The 21,367-nt window shown below is 35.2% G+C and overlaps 1 protein-coding gene and 4 non-coding genes across 7 annotated transcripts in view; 3 read left to right on the top strand and 2 right to left on the bottom strand.

Annotated features, from left to right (window-relative positions):
* The window catches only part of LOC120769325 (FK506-binding protein 5), a 40,273-nt gene extending 19,355 nt beyond the window's left edge, over window positions 1-20,918 (bottom strand). For 2 of the 3 annotated variants that reach the window (XM_040096283.1, XM_040096289.1), the window contains exon 1: window positions 20,463-20,918. In XM_040096283.1, coding sequence (XP_039952217.1) covers window positions 20,463-20,659 — 197 coding nt within the window. In that variant the 5' untranslated portion in view covers window positions 20,660-20,918. Of the gene's footprint in view, window positions 1-11,821; window positions 11,959-20,462 lie in introns of those variants that run through there. The other variant, XM_040096296.1, reaches the window with a different exon arrangement.
* Window positions 2,489-2,561, top strand: Trnaa-agc. Its single transcript has one exon. It is a non-coding gene; the product is annotated as a tRNA-Ala (tRNA).
* Window positions 3,342-3,414, bottom strand: Trnaa-agc. Its single transcript has one exon. It is a non-coding gene; the product is annotated as a tRNA-Ala (tRNA).
* Window positions 5,333-5,404, top strand: Trnap-ugg. The gene has a single exon. It is a non-coding gene; the product is annotated as a tRNA-Pro (tRNA).
* On the top strand, window positions 8,456-8,527 carry Trnap-ugg. The gene has a single exon. It is a non-coding gene; the product is annotated as a tRNA-Pro (tRNA).
* Window positions 20,919-21,367: the final 449 nt, after the last annotated feature.

Here is a 21,367-nt window from a genome sequence, read left to right as displayed (position 1 = left end):
TGTTGTTTTTCTTAACAAGCCGAAAACAAATTTTATGTGGGAACTAGCCGTCAACGCGTGGCGTGCAAGGTGGGCGCCACAATGATCTATATATGTACATACATATGTATATTATATGAGATACATATGTTAGTAAATATGTGTAAGCAAACAAATGTTGCGGTATGCATGCTTGTAGTAGAAACATACATATATGTAATTTTGCATCCAGGAATCCGCAGGGAGTTGAAAGTTCTCAGTACTTGCAGAGTAAGACCAGAACTTCGGAGTTTGAAGTAACTTGTTATGTTACAAAATAGCTGATGCTGTAGTGCAAGCAGCAAGAGTGGCAGCCTTGTTTGTTTGGTAATAAAGTAGCAACAACAACCACAAATGTTAAGAACACACCCAAACTGCAATTTCTAAACTCTTCATATGCTAAAGAATACATGCAGTGGTACCTATTTACGAGGGTAGTTTGATAAGGCTACAAAAAAGTCCATCGCTGGTAATATTGACAGAAAGACGGCGACTTAGAGAAGAAACATTGACTAACTGTCAAGTTCAGCAACCAGTTTTTCCTCACAGAGGTATCCGAGTGTAATACCGTTATTAAACGAACAAAGTAACAAAATTCTAGATCTGTAAGAAAAAACCAACCCTATGTGATATACAGAGAGATATAAATGCAAGCTCACACTTTTTTAAAGCTCAATCAGAACTGTCTAATACACTTGGTTTTCATTAAAATTCCCAAAGACTTATCAAACTGTCATCGTAAGCCCGGCAATAACCCCACGTTGGCCTCTTGAGGCATTTCCTTCTATCGTCAATCGGCTGGGTGGCCAGGCGTAACTCCATTTCATTGTCGTCAAAACACTGCCGAGGACGAAGTTCAAAAGTTGCTTTTGCAAACAACAAACAAACGCTGCTATGGCGAACAGTCCATGCCGCAACTGAACTGTCTACTAGCCTGCTTGCGTTCGATGTGCGCTGTGCCTTGCGCCGCCACATCTCACTAATGTTTTCGTTTAAAAATTAAAACAAAAGCTGTCGTCATAAATAGCACGTCGTGTATCATTGGCATATCCTCCACTAGACCACCGCAATTGAGCGTGTGACGCCAGTCACATTTGAACACACGCACATACTTTTTTATATATTTATGTAAATATGTTCATATAGTACAACAATGCCTCTCCATACAGAATCCAACACATTGCAATTTTTTGCTGTTTAATTGCTTAACAGTCAAGATGAAAATGAAAAAGCAAGTGAGCAAACATTGGCATATTGTCTGATTTATAACTTCTACAATGAAATTGAGAGGGCGAATGAACGATCGCAGGGGTTGTTGTGAGATAAATGGATTTATGCGCGGTAAGCTCTTAGGAAAGGGTGATACTGGATGTGAGCATATACGATTTTGGAATGTGTTCATATGTATGTGCAGAGGCCGAGTTGCCAATTAATTATGAACAAAAAGAAATGAAATGATTTCATTACAGCTTTTCATAAAAATGAAGACAGAGATCACAGAATGCGGTTATAAATTTTTCCTAATTTTTTCGAGTTTTGTTCAGAAAATGATATATTTAGTAAAATTATAGCGCACGCTATACATACTGCCAACTTCATTTTTCATCGCAGACTTATTAAACTTGAAACGAAATATATTTGAGATTAATGTTTACAAATTTGCCCACATATACAAGGAGTATTCCAAAGTAAAGAGGACTTAAAAAAAACAGAAAAAATGATTTTTTCGGCAAAATCAATTTATTTTATTCAAAATAGTATCCTTCTGCTTCAATACAGCTTTTTGCACGGTCCAAAATCATGTCGAACGAGTGTTTTAGCACGTTGGCCGGTATGGCCGCCAGTATGCCGGTGCAAGCCTTTTGAATGGCCTCTACGTCTGCATAACGCTCTCCTTTTATGAGCAAATGCATTTTTCCGAAAAGGCAGAAGTCGCACGGTGCTATATCAGGTGAATGAGGGGAGTGGTTAATGGTTAAACTGTGAGTTTTGGTCAAATAATCGGTCACAAGCTTCCTTCGAATGTTGGATTCTGAGCAATTTTTGGTCGTCAGTCAATTTGTGCGTATGTCCTCACGACCACTGTTGAAACCACTCGTCAAACAAAGATCTATGAGGGTCCTATAAGAGACGATCCAGAAATAAATCAGAATTACGTGCTTTAGAAAGGTAATTCTTCCCTGCATGCATCCTTTCCTTCTCCAACAACAGAAGCTTGTCTAAAATGTGAATTTGCCGATCATATGGACTTTTGTATTTAATACATATGTATGTATGTATGTACATATGTGCATAAACCATATAGTAGAAATTAAATGTCTGCGCAGCAGAGATGTGACTTGCATTTTAATTATAAAGTAGTAAACAATGTGCGCATGATCAGCGATATTTTAAATTTAAAAATACATTTCGTTGTGCATGTTTGAATAACGGTATTTTGGATTTCAAAATATATTTTCGAAATTATAACGGGGATGTAGCTCAGATGGTAGAGCGCTCGCTTAGCATGTGAGAGGTACGGGGATCGATGCCCCGCATCTCCAGATATAGTTTTTTGACCATTACAGTGTAAAGATTTTTATGAATGTGTTGCAACACATTATTGCTGAAACATATTATAAGTATATGTAAGATTCTTTCAGTAAAAATTTATATGTATTACTGATTTTCATAATACTTTATGAATTCTATATGCACATATTTCATAATGAAATGATAAAATATTTTGTTTTATAACGGACATAGTTAATCACAGTAAATATTTCGAGTTAAGAACTACCTGTGAGACAAAGTGAAATATCTTAATTAAAATTTTTAATAAAAAAAGTTAAAATTTTTCTTATTATTTCCTTTGTAAGATAAGGATGAGAGATAACTGAATCATCTTTTAAATATTCAGAAAATGATTTACAACAATTTCACACATTTTATGAGACATTTAATAGGATAGAATTTTTATTACATAAAGGTATAGTGGCAACCCTATCTTCAGAAAATTTCTTCCTTACTTTTCTACAAGTCAGCTATTTTCAAGACATTTACCGTTGTTTGAATATTCATTACTTTTAACGGATAAACTTCAACGAAGAAGAAAGCTTATCGGCGTGCGGAAGGAGTGGTAAAAAAGTTGCTGTCGTCTGCGGAATTTCTCATATGTGGCAAAAGGACTAAAATAAATGTACAGCATTTCATACGTAATTACAGAACCATTTACACATAACACAATGCATGCAAATATATGTATATACAAATTGGTAGTAGTTTTGAAAGAAAACATTCGGATTTAGTTCGATAAGTTATTCATTAAAAAATTAACACAATTTTGGAGATGCGGGGCATCGATCCCCGTACCTCTCACATGCTAAGCGAGCGCTCTACCATCTGAGCTACATCCCCATTGTTGCATTTGGTCTCACCGTAACGGGTTTTCTTTGAAAACAAGTGGCATTGTTGTTGTCAGTTAATGCAGACGTGGTCAACAAAAGTCCAAGTCCAAGAGATATAGTATTAATAAAGTAATACTAAATAACAAAATAGACAATGAATTGATTTACATTTAAATGGAGCTACATTTTTATACCCAGCGTATATTTTTGGTCTTACACAGAGTTTTGTTGTGACCATTTCCTAACATATGAATATAGCGGTGTCATATTTCAAGAAACTAAAAAAAACCAAAGTTTCCAAACAAATTACTGTAAAGAAAGCATGAAATCTCCAAAATTTTTGTAACTTACTTTTCTCAATAAATAGTATAATTTCATATATTTTGCTCAAGTTAATTTCAAAGTCCTTTGACGGCCCAAAATAATTTCTTTACTCTCTTTATGTTTTTGAATGATAATGCAGTTTTCAATAGGGACGCTAAAAAAGTAGACCGTTAGGGACAGCAAACGACGCCATATATTTCACCGCTTTATTGACATTTCTCTTCAGTAAGGTTTGCCATTTAATCATGGAATGGTATACGAACCAAAAACGAGTCGAAATTATTAAAATTTACTACCGAAATTAAACATAAAAAGCCCAATTTATGGCCGTCATAATCGTCGTATCAGATCAAAAATTGAGCGTCTAGTGGAAACATTTGAATTCACAAGAACAGTACAAAATGTTCCCGTGCCAGTGAGACAAAGAAATGCCCGTATATTGTTGTTGAGAATATTGTGGCCGCTAGCGCATCAATTGAGGAAGACCCAAATCAGTCTCTAACATGTCGTTCTCAAGCGTTGGGCATCTTTGTGACGTCATCGTGGTTAATTTTGCGAAAAGATCTTGGCCTACATCCTTACAAAATCAAATTGACACAAGAACTAAAGCCGCTTGACCACCAGAATCGTCGTATGTTCGTGGATTGAGCTGAGCAACAACTTGAAAATGATCCGGATTTTCATCGAAAGCGACGAGGCTCATTTCTGGCTGAATGGCTTCGGCAATAAGCAAAATATGCGTTGTTGGTAGGCAGTAATCCACACGTACTTCATGAGTCACTATTACGGTTTGGTGCGGTTTATGGATCAAGACCGGATCGCTACCGCTCAATGATAACCCACTATTTTTAGCCCGAATTGGATTGTATGGACTTGGACAATATGTGGTTCCAACAGGACGGCGCCGTAAGCCACACAGTGAATGTCACAATCGATTTAATGAAAACCAAGTTTGGTGAACGTGCTATCTCACGAAATGGTCCAGTCAATTGGTCGCCTCGGTCGTGCGACTTGACGCTGTTAGACTATTTCCTGTGGGGATACGCCAAGTCTATGGTCTATATCAACAAGTCAGCGACGATTGATTGACTGCAGCAGTATCGGCCGATTTATGCTTGAAACCCGTCGAAAATTAGGTTCAGCGTCTGGACTTCTGCACGCGTGCCCGTGGTGGTCGAGCAAAAGAAATCCAGTTACATGCTTATATAAAATATACAATTCTAAGGGCTTGATTATCGTAAGAAAATGAAACTGTTTGGTATCGAGTAGGTCGATAAAAATGAGTCTAATTCAATGCGCCCCTAAAAAAATACATAGTTATTTATTTATGCATTGGGTGTAACACAAAGCAAAGCACAATAAAGTTGCATATAGTGAAAGGCCAACAATCAAGGCCGCTTATTCAATAATTAACCAATTTAGCCGGTTTCTTTTATTTTATCACTTTTAATGTTGCATTCACACACCAACAAATGCGATAACTATTCATAAAGTGGAATCTTGATTTAAGCAAGTTTTGAAGTGAATATCATTAAAAAGGAAAACCAAAAACAAATAATAAATATTAAAAAACCGTTATTAATCTAGTTGCGGTGATTTTAAGCGGCTCAATGGTCTAGGGGTATGATTCTCGCTTTGGGTGCGAGAGGTCCCGGGTTCAAATCCCGGTTGAGCCCGACCGATTTTTTTCATAACCAAATCTGTAAAAATGTATTGACAAAAAAATATGTAATGCGAAAGTTTTATGCTGATACTGATTTTGGCAAACAAATGCGCTGATGCTGCCACATGGTCGTTGCTGTTGCCGCAACTTCTGCCACCGCCGCCATCTAATCAGAGTGCGCAATTTGCCGATTTCACATTGTTTGCCGTTTGTTTTTCAAACAAACAATAAAATATTGGCACATTAATGTTTAGTCAGACGTAAAATTACTTTTAAGTCTTTTTCCTTATGTATGCAATAAAAACAAAAACAATACAACACCAAGGTGGCGGCTACCTTCCTAACATGCGTTTGTCGGTTGTCTTACTTGCCACTTTGCACTGCCGAACGTGGTTGTTTTTCGTGAAGAAGAAAGTTTTAAAATAATGCAAAGAAATTTTCATACGCATTTTTCCGGGCATTAATCCGCTTTGCTTGCCTGCGCACCAAATACTCGTAAGTTGCAGGGCGCGTGTTTGGAGGCTGGTGAGGTTTATTATTGTAATTGTTCCTTCTTGGTGCCCGAAAATTTGTCTGCCCAAGTATTTGGTGCTCTCAACGCTTGATGAAGTTGTCTTTTTTACAACAAAAAAGAATAAAAATCAAATAAAAAAGTAATCCGTAAATATGAGCTCGCATTTAGCCATGCCTTAATTTACGATTTTTCCACTCAACAATCATTAATTCGGCTGAGGGTTTAAGCTCTTCATTTGCAGACTTCAAACTCATGATTGCTGCTAGCTTTGGTAGCGAAGACATCACACCATCACTCTGCCAGCCACCGCATTTTCTTTGCATTGAGCTCAATCAACATAATTTGTTGCTCATTTATCGGCAAACAATATCTCGATAGCTGCCTGCCAGTGTCACCTTCGTGAGACAGCAATTTCCTTCCGAAGCAGAGTGTGCACGGAATACTTATTTATGGCACGCTCTTTCAGTACGCCACCAAAGCTGTCATAATGCTCAATAATGAAAAATGAAAATTTTATCATAAATTGACAAATACTTATTTAAGCGTGTTCGCTGTGCCATTGTTGTGTGTGTGTGAGTGCGAGTGTGCGGAACTCATCGAATTTGCCTAGTATAATTTGTGTGCTGGCAAAAATGTGCGATGGGCAGTGTTTTATCAGCTGTCTCCGTCACAACTGTATATTATTTTGCTACAGCTGTGTTAAAAAAAATGGAGTCAGTGTTGTATAACTGCTCTTTAATGCCAATCTACGGTTCCAGATATATTTGTACTTTAAGATTGTTTTCCAAAGCGGCGTCTTGTCTCTGAACTTCCGTTTCGGTTCGGTTTGCGTTTTTATAATCAGAAATAGTAAGAAATATATAAAAAGAAGTAGAAACATGAAATAATAATCGAAGAGTTGAAGGTTTGTATAGTTAAACTTATTATTATTTCATGGAGTTTAGAATAATCAGTATTCCTCTTCGCTGCTTGCCACCAATTGGAGATTTCAAGTGTAGGCAGGTCTTTCTCCACCTGAAGTGGAGGTCTTCCTCTCCTCTGCTTCCCTCGCCGGTTACTGCGTCGAATACTTTCAGAGCTGGAGTGTTTTCGTCCATACGTACGACATGACCTAACCAGCGTAGCCGCTGTCCCTTAATTCGCTGAACTTTGTCAATGCCGTCGTACAACTCGTACAGCTCATCATTCCATCGAATGCGATATTCGCTGTTGCCAATGCGCAAATGGCTACAAATCTTCACCCCCACCTTTCTCTCGAAAACTCGTAACATCGACTCATCAGATGTTCGCATCATCTATGATGTATAGAGTTTGGGTTTCGTTCGTTGAAATAGGACTTTTTTCCCAATTGTCTACTCAGCCCGAAGTAGCTTCCGTTGGCAAGAGTTATTCTCCGTTAAATTTCGAGGCTGAAATTGTTGATGGTGTTAATACTGGTTCCTAAATAGACGAAATTATCTACGACTTCGAAGTTATGACTGTCAACAGTGACGTGGGAGCCAAGTCGCGAGTACGACGACTGTTTGTTTGATGATAGGAGATATTTCGTCTTGCCCTCTTTTTTGGGTACAAAATTGCTGTCTAGTGAAATCACAGTTGCTTCAAACTTTCACTTTATGTCTCTCTCTCATATTCCCCTAAGAATATCAACAACTTCCTCCTTGAAACTTAATCTCAAATATGTATATCTGGGAGCTTTCGTAGTAGCGTGTAGATTATACTCTAGGAAATATACATACGTACATTAAAATAAGTTGAAACAAACCATATATCAGGTTGGCTCGAATCAGGTAATTTGTTGATAATTAACGATTCAGTTCAAAACGGTTACCACTTTTAAATTTTTATAAAAATGTAGCAGATTATTCTATTTTTGGCAAGCGAAGGGATAACAGAAGTTTTTAAAAATTGATGGGAGAGAGACATTATCATAAAATCACAAACATTTAAAGTGAAAATATATTAAGATTAGATCTTGAAATATTACTGATTTTCTTAAACTATTGCAAGAAATTGAAGACAAGTTTGTTTGGAAACATAGCGAATTTCGTTTTTATCACCGGCTTACTGCTATTTTATTGAACACCACTGTTTGCACTATACATTACTTATGTTGCCACTGATGGTGTCGCTCACAGCTAACCGCCGCAATAGACAATAATAAAAGTTTATGCAAGTGTTTCAAATTTAATTAAAAATGGAACTTTCAATTGCCAGATGCTTATGAACAAATAAGAGGATTTGGTGTGTGCTTTGACGCCTGCTTATGATTAGTCGAATTTCAATTTTAATAAGAAAAGCAAGAGCTTCATTAGAGCATAAATATTTACAACTTCTTTCGTTATTGAGTTAATTAAGTAAGCTCCGCTGCCGTTCTTTATGTGTTTTTTTTTTAAGAAAAGCGACAAAAAGTGAGATAACTAAAATAAACATTTTGTTGTTTTAACTTAAGCAGCTGAAGCACTTCTAAAAACAACAACAGTCAAGAGTTAGCAATACACATATTTTATTTATAAAATTTTAGATTGTTTAAAAATGTGACCGATAAGCGGCTCAATGGTCTAGGGGTATGATTCTCGCTTTGGGTGCGAGAGGTCCCGGGTTCAAATCCCGGTTGAGCCCGAACTAATTTTTTAACCATAAATGCAGTTATCTGAGCAGTCTGGACTAAATAAATGCCTTACTGCGTTTCATATTATTTTGGAGAAAAGCGGTGTGGAACCGGAAAGATTGAACGAAAATAGCATATGAGAAATGGGATCTGGAAATCATTACGAGGCGTAACGGCAACGGTCAACAGATATACTGCGGTATTATTTGTATGCAGAGAGCCACAAAATAGTAGCTTTTCAGTCCGATAAACTTTACCGTCGCGTAGTTTTTCCGTTCCAGAATTCTAATATGTGACTACATTTAGCTTACAGTAACAACTAAAACTAATCGAGGTAGTTATTGTAGATACACAAAATTTTGTATAAAAATTATCGGTATGACGACATAAATTAATATCTGCATTTAGTTTTCTTGAAAGATTGCTATTTAATTGGTAAATAAGAAAAGCTATCGATAAGAAGTAAGTTGAAGCCGTAAAAAATTGTTTACGAAAGAATACCAGAAAAATTGCATTGCTGTTCAAAAATACATATATTCCAAAATAACGTATCATCAAAAAATTCGAAATTGAGTATCTTATTGATTACGACTCACTACTTCAAATTACATACATAATATTACATATGTCCCACATTTTCAGGTTTTGCGCTCATATATAAACCAGTTTTAACCGATGTTAAAATTTTTTTTCACTCTTGTTCCATTTTATTTCGTGTTTCATTCACGCCACAGTAAATTTTCGAACATGTTGTTACGTTATTTTGCATTTTAGGTGACGATATTTAGAAACATCTCTTTTTGATTCCATTGAAGGGGTTATATACAGTTAGAAATTTCAAAAAATCGTTTTCGGTCAGTGATCAATATTACTCGAAAACGGCTAAGCCGTCTCAATTTTGAACACGAGCTTCTAAATAAATTTTTGAAGTAATTAAGAAGATTTTTTCTCATCGATAAATATTTTTTTTTTTTAAATAATTTGACAATTTTTTTTTTTTCAAAATTACGCCATTTTGTTAATTTTTGATATTTTTCAAAGATCGTAGTTCATTGTATAGAAAATATATTTAAGTTTAATAAACTTTGCAAATTTTTTTGTTTCAGCTACTCATTCGGCCGGAATCATGCTCGGAGTTGTGGCACTTTGTTTTTTGGCACCTCCAAAGATAGCCCATAACTCCGTTATTTTTCAACATTTTTGTAAATGTAAATCGTAAAATAAAGCTGAAAATATACCTTATTATGTTCAAAGAAGTTCGAAATATTCAATCGCGTACTTTCTCTTAAAAAATTCACGAAAATCGCATAACTTTTTAGGCGTCACACTGGTATAGCCCCTTAAGTCCGAAATCTTGGTCAAAAAACCATTTTTTTTTGAGAAACCGCCATTTTGTTAAAAAATTGATTTTGCTTAATCCTTCGTTTAATTACTAGATTTAACATTAGTTTAACCAAATCTGTTTGGTTTTTTTTAATTTCAGAGGATCCAGTTCAGAGATATAGTGATCACCACAAAACGTCTTTTTTGAGTGGAGCTCCCGGAGATCAGCTTCCAAATAAATATTTTTACTAATACTAAGTTTTAAAATACAGTTAGAAGAAGATATCATAATAGTATGTGTAGAAATTTTTGGATCAATAAATTTAAAAGTTTTCTCAGAAAAATTCGCTTTCTTACGGCCTTCTAACAGTAAATGACCCCTGAATTGAGGTATTTTAAACATGGCATTGAAACTTCTATTACTGGATCCATCGATTCGTTGTAAGAGTATATCTTAATAAAAATATATTATTGTATTTTTATTTATAATTATTTAAAAAAAAAAATTAACTGTGCGGTGTGCTATTTTAGAGACATCACTTAACAAAAGAAACATCTTGAGAAAAATGCTATAAAATAAAAGTTTCTAAAAAATTGGTTATTGGCTTCTTTGTATATTTTTCGTATCTGAAATTTGCAGATCACAACGATTCTGTTTTGCATTTTAGTTTTAAGACAAGTTTCGAATATATTAAATCACAGCAAATACAATATTTATTTGCGTCACACACAGTTAAAAAGTATAAGCTCCTTATAAAACTAAACCGATATAGCGAGCGGGCTTTGATTTCACAAATTAATAGATTTGTTTTATTATATAGGTTTGTCGAAAAAAGAGATCTTATATTTAAAATTTTTTTTTATTTTGTTGAAAATTAACCTCATTCACCGTCTCTCCAATAACGATCGTAAAACTTTAAGAACTCTGATATAAAAAAATGATGTTGGGGTTCACTTCCTCGAAAAAAAAATTTAAATATATAATTTTAGTGAGATCGGGCTTTAGAATTTATTTTTAAAAATCTTCTAAAAGTCATAATATCGAGAATATTATTTCAATGCATTTTTGTTGCTGCCTGCAACTTATGCAAAGTGCCTTGCTCCAAAGATAGGAATCGCAAATACCTATAATTGATTGCAATTGATCCCACAGCTTTATAAGTTTCATTGTGTTATTTAATGGTTGCATGATGGACATTATTAAGAGCATTAATAGGGAACAAGAGTTTTTTAACATTTTTTGTGTCTTAACTGAATACATATGTATCTTTCTATTTTACATCTAACTTCAAAACTTTAAAGCGTTTTCGCCACAACTCATGTTATCAAAATCGGTGCTACTCATTCCTTTAAAACTAATGTAGTAATCGTTTTCAATTTTGAATACTAATTCTAAACATAATTGACTAGGTAACAGTGGGGCATTTTACTATAACAAAATAACTCGCTTTTTTCAAAATTTTCGCAATATTTGAAAAATTTAAATTTCGAAAAACCGCCAGCGTTTTCTTATAAAACAATTTTTTAACGATATAATTTTAGTTTTTTTAATTTTAGATGATGCAACAACGAGTTACGCTAATGCAACTGAACTATTTTCTGAGACAATCCCGAATAATTGCTGCCATTGCCGCATTTTCTAATATTTCTCCATGGAAATTTAACAGAATATTCTTCAAATGTGTTACTAAACTGTGCCATTGGTTTTTAAAAATATGTAGATTTTAATAAAAAAAAAATGTTTTTCAAAAATATATTTTAATAAAAACGTCATAAAACAATCTCTTTTAAAAGCAATATAAGAGATATTTTTAATTAATTTTCGAATAAAATTGGTGATCTTACAGATTTAGAAGATTAGATCAAAATTAAAAATTGAAAACAACGATTTTGTGTCTTTCGTGTTTTCAAAAATATGAACCTATAATACACTTTTATTAATACTTCATATGTTTTTTTTATTTATTTATTATACATCTCACCTTTCGTTTTTATAATGTCTTTCTGCATTGAATTCATAACTCTTTCGCTCACACATGAACTTTTTTGCTCTTATTCACTGTAATTAATATTATATTTTCTAGGTTCGAAAAAGTTTTTTATATTTGTTTTTGTTTTTTAATTTATTTGAAAAGTATTTTTATTTTTTTTTTGTTGTTATTTTTAATAATTTCGCGCAGACTTTCTTTGAAAATATAACGCTAATGCAACTAAGTTGCTTCTTCTTCTTCTCCTTCAACTTATCAATTTTGTAAACTGCAGTCTTTAATTTGAAAAATCAGTCATTTATGCCAATTAGTTGCAATTAAATTGCATTTTAATAAACTTAAAAACTCATCACAACGGACACTCAATCCAAGATAGATAATCTCACATATACGATTAAGAATATCAGGAAAAAAAACACAATCAGTCAGATATTTTATACACCACGAACAAGGCCACGAAAAACGCTTAATCATTTATGACTCACATTAACTTCCGGCAACAAAACGGCCAAATAAAAACACACCACACATAGCACATAACGCAAAAAAATTAACACCCACTTAAATATCCATTAACCAGTTCACGTTTCACAGCACAGCTGGGCGAAATACACATCAACCTCACGGTAGTGGGTGTGGAAAAAGCGGTGCGTGCGAATTTGTTGCGTCGCGTTGATATCAAAGCCGGAAACGGCCACACACGGTGATAAGGTTGATGTTGTTGACAGCGTAAGCAGCCAAACTGCTGGCCAGCGGAGCAAACGGCACGAGTCATGCTTTAGGCCGTTGGGAAAAAAGAAAGTACCACCGTGCCTACTCGGAGATTGTGCAAGTATCCGCGAACCGCATGCGACACGCGCTCACACAGCAACGATACGGACGGCGTTAATAACGACCGATTTGGGAGCTGTCGTGCGATGAAATGCCAAATCACCGAACGCCACACATTGGACAGACCCACGAAAAACCAGCAGGCAACCACTGACTGACTGGCAGCTGGATTTGTCGGCGTGAGGACCCAGCCACTTACGAGCAGCGGCAGAAGCACCAGCAGGAGTAGCAGCATATTTATACAGGCAACGCTACAATTGTATTGTGTATAAGTAGTTGGTAGCATAGACATAGGGGTATTCGCTTAAAATACAACAGTATGCAACAACAAAAAGATAAACAGAGCAACAAAAATCAAAAGATATCATTTTATTACGGAGAACGTACGAACAACCCTCTGCAGAACGATTCTCGAGCGAAAAACGAAATCAAAAACTAAATAAATAAATGCAAAAATCAAAACAAAACGAAACAACCAAACAACAAAAAAAAAAAACAAATTATAAACTCATAGCAACAACAACTCAGAGCTAAGCTGCAGTGGGTGGGGCAAAAGTAAAACAATGCTGAGCGCAAAATTCTTCACCCGTGAGAATGCAGAGCATGGAGACAGCAGGACGGTGTAGTCGGATGAAAAATCTCACCAGCATCAGTATCACGTGGTGTTGATCCAATTAAAACCTGAAGTAAGCGTAACTTTGTTATTGTAATCGAATTGTGCGACAACAGCACGTGCTAAACACGTTTCGGGAGAGCGAATGTACTGCTTTTGGAGAGAGCAACGTGCAAAACAGTCGCAAAGTTATAGAACGCGCCAAAAACGTTATGAATGAAAGTCGTTGGAAGTGATTTACTGCGCATGTCCTTGAACACTACAATTGGCGAATTCTACCGAAGCAAATTGTTGCGAAGCATTTTTCGTTTCAGTTGGAGTTGAATATTCTAGAGACGTGGACACGTTGATTGAAAATTCGCAATGCCGTTCTTCTGTGGCAAAATTACGTAAATGATGGTAACTTTCAAATGAGTTATGCGATAGAATATAACTGCGAATCGGCATAGTAACTGGATTTTTAATTTTTTTGAAACATCAATCTGAAATTTTGCACAATGTGCTTTACTCTCCAAGAAGCTGATCTTTTGTCGGAACCGCCGATATGAGGTCACCATACAAACTAGTCTACTAACTAAGGTATAAACATTTTTGATTTGATATCTTCACAAAAATTGGCATTGATTGAAAATACACCTCAAACATGAGAATTCTGTAAACTCAAAACGTTGGTAATCCTGTGAATATAATATTAACAGAAGATAACTTAGTAGGCAATATCGGATTCTATTGTACATGTTTGAGCACTGCTAGCGTTAGGCAATTTCGCCAGTGGGCATCAAATTTAGACATCTATTCTTATCATAAGTAACCGCATTTATTTAGTTTTCGGCAGAGAATAGTTTGAACGTAACAGTTCTGCAAATTTGTGAAACTAACCAAACGAACAAACAACTGGTATAATGAAAAGATACTGGTATAATCCAATGAAGATAGGACTGATCGCTTCTATTGCCTTGAATGTACATTCAGCGTAACTCTAACTTAGCGTACAGAGAAATGGAGAATTTAACGGTTTTATTTAAAAAATATACGATTTATTTCGCATTAAAACCTCGAAGAATCTTCGACTGCGTTAGACTTTAGCAATTCCACCCCTGTTATTCAGATATTTCGGCTTAAAAATCACAAAATTTTAGTTAATTTAATATTTTTTGTATTCGAGGAAACCTAACTCTTCAGCTAAAATATCCACAACAATGCTTTCAAGCCACAAATTTACCATCTTCCATACGCTTTCTTTGCTACCAAAACCAATAAATTGTACAAGACTTGGTGCCCCTTTTGTTGTTTTTCTTCAACTTCGGCGAGTTGACATAAGAAATGCATATTTAGTCGAGTGTTAATAATGCCGTCCCAAATGAATTTAGAAGCGTCAACTAACGCGGACTAAAACTGAAGAAGGTGGCTACGTGCATATGTATTTGAGCTTTGGTTTTTTTTGCAAGCCTGTCCTATTTTTTCATGTTTGCACACACCGCCTTGTGGATAAGTTTTCTTTCGGCTCTTTTTTTGCGCCAAGCATGGTCCTGCTGGAGGGGTGCATATTTTTTTACTTCACCTTTTATTCCTTTGCTCTGTGACTCAAGGTGAAAGTTTGCACAGCTGATAATTTTGTTATTCAAAATGGTGTCTTCCTGCTGTCGTCTTGAATTTTCCTTTGCCGACTGTTGCTGCTGGAGGTTTGGCACTGGCTGAGGATTACTTTTGGATATACTGCGGGCGAGGATGAGTTATGCGCTGACAGTAAATTGCAGGCGGCTAGCAATTGGATATTTGATTTTTTATATATATATTTTTTTGTCTTTGCTTGGTGAAAAAGTCTTGACGTTTATTTATTTCCGTATTCTTTTCTTATTCTTAGGAGAAGCGGAAGCGGCGCGCATCGTATTGTCATACTCGAAAGGAAGCTGATTTTATTTTTGCATTTGCTTAACGCCGGCCTTAAGAAAGTACAAGTAGTATAAATAAATGTCGTCTGGCCATTGGCGCAGACTATAAATACAAATTTGAATTTCAGCACAGCATTTGGTTTTGAATATTTTAATTTAAAATCATAATTAAAGAGAAAGGATATCCGCGATTTTTCATTAACTTGCAACGCCGTGCTGACGCAGAGCGTTCCCGTGCCGGCGGCAAGCATTGGTAAATGGCTAAAACACATACAAGCACATTTGTGGCAAGTAAATATGTAGGTTTGTTTGTATGTTAGCGTTGTGGAATAATGCAAACAAGTTTTGTTTATTTTTAATTTGCAGCGAGTACGTTTGAGAAAATAAATTAAACATGATTCTACCAACCGCAAAAGCACTCTGGGAGGCGTATAGAGTGCTCACATCTACACAAGATGCTGTTGTCAATCTAATACGCGCGTTTGTAAGCGGTTAGAGGGGGCACTATGAAGCGAAGAAGCCAGCGCGTAGAATAGCCGATTGTAATCAACAATACAATTCGATGAAACATAATAAAAATGTCAGTATCAGTAACAGCAGTAGCCACAAGTGGAAGGACATCACGTAGCAAAGGCGTCAATTGGCTTCAATTCGGAGTCCGGCAAACAAAAAAATGCGCAAAAATCCGAAACATGCACACAAAGGCTATTGAAAAACTTTGACAGCAGCTAGTCGCACGGAAACGACCAAACCATCTAAGGTACAAAAACGAAAAAAGAAAGGCATTAGAATACAAAAAAGCATACGAAAAATGCCAAGGTAAAATAAGAAAATGATCCAAAGTATCATGGGCCATGGGCTATATGCAATGGTAAGCAGTTGGGGAATACGGGTGTGAGGAGGTAGTAGCGTGGCGCAACGTTTGAAGCTATTACGCTGAGGAGGCTGAAAATTTATGTGTTAATTTTCATTCACACCTTAATACTTTAGTGGCCATTTATAAAATATTGTTGTAGGGGTGCTTTTTATGCATTTACGAGGGTGGGTAGTTGAGTTTGTATTTTATTGTGTAATTCTTAATACTTTTTTGTTGGAAATATGTGAAGTTTAGCAGTAAATAATAAACCATTGTGTTGTTTTATTTGATCCCAGTATATGCAGAACTTTTTTCATTACTTTTAAGGTTAGTTTTTTATGGGAAATATGCAAATATCGATCATCTGGTATATGTTAAATTAAACCAATTACAAATAATACTTTTAAGGTTAGCTTTTTATGGGAGACATAGTAAGATGAAAATAAGTAATGATTTGGATCTGTTTATTTCACACGAATATGCTTTCTTTAGGCTTTTTTATAATTGAAAATTATTTAAACACATTGCAGTTCTCTACATGTACCTTCCATACTATACGTACCCACAAGATCGGGCTATACGTAACCAAACCGGGTCTGATGTTATAACCGGTTTATCAGTATCCACTCAAAACAAAAACATGTGCAGCTACCCTAGTATGAAAAACTGAAATTGCTTTGGTTACTTTGGAGTTTTCTTTAAACATTTTGTGCTTAAGGACGTTGGTAAGGAAGTTTTCCTGAAATATGCGCAAAAGGTGCAAATGAAAGCCAAGGGGCGTTGAAGTTTTTCAGAGGTCTGAAGAAAACACACAAATACAGACGTCAGTGAAACGCAAGGCAGGTTATAAAATAAAATAAAAAATGAGCGTGATAATAAATGAGTTAATAATAAACAAAACGACCTTTTGAGTGACCACTGCTGTGCAAATAACTCAAAAATATTTCAAACTTTTAACAGGTATGCGGACCACCGATGGACACCATTAGGTATGTACATATGTATGTACGTATATATTTATGCTATGTGTCTAAAACAGCCGTTTGCAAATAATTTGTTACGTTTTTGTTCTTCTCTGAACAGGTAAGAATTATTCTTTGGATTTTCAACGTCATTTGTTTATTATTAATTTCTTTAGTATTTTTCTGCTTTGATATGGGTTGGCCTTTTTTTCTCAACAACGTTGATCGTCCTATGGCGCCGCTAATTTTTTAACATGCAAAATTAATTGCGTTAATTTCAGGAATGTGTTTTTTCTATTTACCTCCATTTTTGTTTTTTTTTCATGAAAGTTATGTGTATGTGAAGCACTCAGGAATTTCAATAAATTACCTTTTGTTACGGTTGGAAAAAATGTTGCCGGCATTATTTTTTCTGTCCACTGGCAAAGGAAAAAACGGCGGACATGCATATTGAAATTGTTTTAACAATTATCGATAAAAGTCTGGTTTCGTCGAACTCACAAAATGGTAAGGCGATGAGGATTTGCTAAAAAAAAATCAGGCGTGTAAATTGAATTCCCACAAGCCGCATGTGAAGTTATTTCACTAGCCGTGAAAAATCGTACCTTCCACATTGAACGGTTAAGTAAACATTGTAATGATGGAATGTGTGAAAAAATGTAGTAGCCAAATGCATACCATGGCTGAAAATCGTAAAGGACACTTGAGCCGAAGGCCAATAGGCTGGTGTGTGCAAGTGTGCGCAAGCTTTCCATAAGAGTATCGTAGAAAGAATATATGAAATGATGAGCAGAGCACTCGCTCTCATCCGCACTATGTGTTCGCTGATGAACCACAAACTTTGAGATTTGCATAACTTGGAGTTTGAGTTCTTTTTTTTTCAAATGTTGCTGGACTTTCGTATTACAAACAATTGTTTACACACTGTGTAGATGTCAGAAATTGCAAAATGAAAAATGTGACTACTAATCATAGATATGTTGGTGTAAAAGAAGAAGTTACTGCTGAGTGGACAGCTTACTTTACATTAACCCATCTCCGATTCAATTTGAGCCCAGTCTACAGCATGTGGCGCTCATTTGCTGGAAAATTGAGTTGAGCAACTCATGCTAAATCCACGATTTGGAGTTGTAGAGAAGCTGCAGACATTTATCCTGCGGTCAAGATGCTTGCAATCTGTTAGTTCTAAAAAAAATTCAAAAAAAATATTGGCAATATTGTGTCTAGGACATACAGAGTTGGCATGTCTTTCGGTTAAACACTGTTATTTTGTATTTTTTTGCTTGTGTTCTAACAATTTTTTACAACCGTAGTTAATTGTGGTTTTGTCTTAATCGCCAGCATTGCGGGAAATTTGAAGCTTGTTGTGTTAGCAAGATGAATTAAGTTGCCTAAAGCTAAATGTCTCCTATGATTCGGTCCACAAAAGAACATGAGGAGGTTGAAAGTAACAATTTGCCAAATTCTCTAACATTTGCGTACATACATAGGGGCATTTACCATACATGTCACATGTGAAGGTGGCCCACAGTTAATATCCTTACACATCCACTGCTGTGACTATTACAAATCATTTGGTTTGGAAACAAATCGACACGTTTTCGCCATTTTCAATATACAATATTTCTTTTACAACAGCTGCTACATTGAAAAGCTATAAGACGGTGGCTCCAAACGAAAAATTCATCGTTATGACTGGCGTTACATATGATGGGCAACACATGTGGCCAAACAAAAAATAGAACTCATACACCTATGTACATACGAGTATAAAACAAAACAACAACAATTCGCCTACTTAAGAGCGCATAAAAGCAAATATTCAAGCTGTATTTTATGTGCTGTTAAAATTTTCTTCAAAAAAAAAATATGAAAACGAGATGGGAAAGAGCTTGTACGCAAGTGTGGTGCATGGGCTGAGGAAATCTCAACAGCCACTTAAAAAAATTGTTGAGGTAGCAGTTTTGCCGCAACAGCAAGGATATACGCGAAAACAGAGAGAATGTTGAATATCGCATACTTTTAATATCAGTTATGTTATTATGATGATACCGAGCAGTCCCATAGGTTTGGGGTAAAAAGGAATTCGGCCCACACCAGACATCGCAGCTTGTAAAAAATTCTCAAAATACAATATGCAGTGAAACCTCGCACAACGGGACACTGATGGTTCCACAACTTTTGTCCGCTTAGGACAAATTTAATTTATATATTTCATTTTTATTGCGAGATGTATTATGGTTAATTTATGCTTGATTCCGTATTATAAAACTGCTTTCAAGACGATTTTTCAAAGTTTTGGCTTGCTGGAATACAGTAACGCCGTCAATAATTATTTTTAAATGAAAATCAAAAAGAATAAAAAATTCCGCGTCCGGTCATGAGAGTGTTCGGTTGTAGTGTGGCATTTGTTCTGAAAACTCAGCTTGAAACTTGGGTCCTGAATTTTTGTACGGTTAAGAGAGGTGTCCGCTTATTGTAGGAGTCCCCAAGTAGAGGTTTCACTGTAAATGGTTTGGCTTGGATTGCATAAAATAAGTCCTTTGGATTTTTTAAGGTGGTGGGGGTGAAGTTAAATTCTGCTCCATAACCTAAGTGTAGTGTTGGGAAAATAACATACTTTAAATGGTGTTGATGGTTTCTCATTATGAAATTTATTCGTATGTATATGTGCTTGTATGCATGCGAATTCATGTTGGCAAAAATTTTAGATTTTTTTCGATCGGTGTGCACATAAGATATCGTGTAAGAAATTGCTCATTTGGAAAACAAAAAGTGACAAAATTAAAGTGAAAAGAAGTGTAATAAATTTTGGGATAATTCGCTGTCTAAATAAAGCCAAATGCATAAAAATGCTTTTATATTTTTTTTGAATCGCGGCGGAAGGCCGCCATTGCAGAGAAGATTTCTAAGCGACCACTTCCACCAAAAATTCTTATATTTCCAATGAAATACTGATACATCCAAAACTTGACTTCTTATTAGCTCATAACCATAAGTATAACACAATAGCCAATAATAAAACAAGCAAATGAGTCTCAATACTGTAAATTAAATCGTATCTTAAAATTAATACCATTCCACGTATATTCGGTGATTTATATATGTACATGCATACATACATATATTTTTATCAATATTTGCCCGGTGAGATTTAATACTCTTCCAGAGAAAAAAATTATTCGCTGAATTAATGAAATAAAAAGATCCTTAATTATTTTAAATAAAATCTTAATACAGGAATATAACTATTATGTGGTAGAAAGATGCAATAAGTCATTAATAGATATCAGCAAATAATTTGCCCCAGACTATAATTTTTTCTATCAAGTGTCTATTGTGACTACAAACATTTAATGAGTCAAAACATAGCGATAAAAATCTGATTAGACAAACGCAAACAGCTGCTTTAGGTTTTCAAAGATAAAAAATCACTTAATCCTAATCTGTAATCATTTTAATAATAAACATTACTACTTACTCGTTTGACCCAAACGACTGATTAGAGACATCACTTCCATTGACGTTAGAGCCATTCCCACCGCTGTTGTTATTAAAGTGAGTGCTGCCTCCATAACTGTTGCCGGTAGAGCCTTCATTGTCCGGTACACTATTATTTGCATTGCCGGAATTATGTTTTGCTTTATTTGTTATGGGTTGCAATTTGGGTATATCCATTTTAATAACTATGAGTTAATTAATTAACCAAAACACTTTATCAGTAAACTTATTTGTGATTGTTCGCTTCCACAGACCAACTTGTTTACTTGACTCTGCACACAATGGCATCATTCACCGTTTTCACAACACAGGCACTTTGATACCGTTTCCATGAACGGAAAATATTGCTTGCGTCATTTTAACAATTTATGTTTCAATTATTTTCAAGATATCATTAATTTTAAGACAATTTAAACTATATTATTCTGAAAAGAGCAAGATTACGCACATTTTACTTTAGCTATGTGATGAGAGCCGTCAGCTGTTGGCATACAAGTGATGCCATACGCAAACACATATTAATGAAAGAATGTTTTGTATTTTTAGGCTGCTTATTCATATAAATACAATAAAGAAATTATATAAAAGTAAATAAAATTATAGATTAGATCTAATTTATTAAAACTATATTACACAGTAGATGATGGAGCGCATGGAATATTAAATAATGATGTAATAATAAAGCAAATAAACTGTAGTGGCAACACTAGTGTTATTGTGGAAGTAAGCTGGAGCAGTTTGAATGCCGATGGACAATAAAAATTGCAGTGGAAACGGTAAAAGACGCGCTAAAAATTATAATTTCCAATCGAGTTCTTTGGCAAATTTAAATAGCTTTTTTATTTCAAAATATGCGACTTAATAAAATTATTATAACGTAAATGT

This window comes from Bactrocera tryoni, chromosome 1 (genome assembly GCF_016617805.1).
Source record: "Bactrocera tryoni isolate S06 chromosome 1, CSIRO_BtryS06_freeze2, whole genome shotgun sequence".
Lineage (NCBI taxonomy): Eukaryota > Metazoa > Arthropoda > Insecta > Diptera > Tephritidae > Bactrocera > Bactrocera tryoni.
This window is presented reverse-complemented; position numbering and strand designations above follow the sequence as displayed.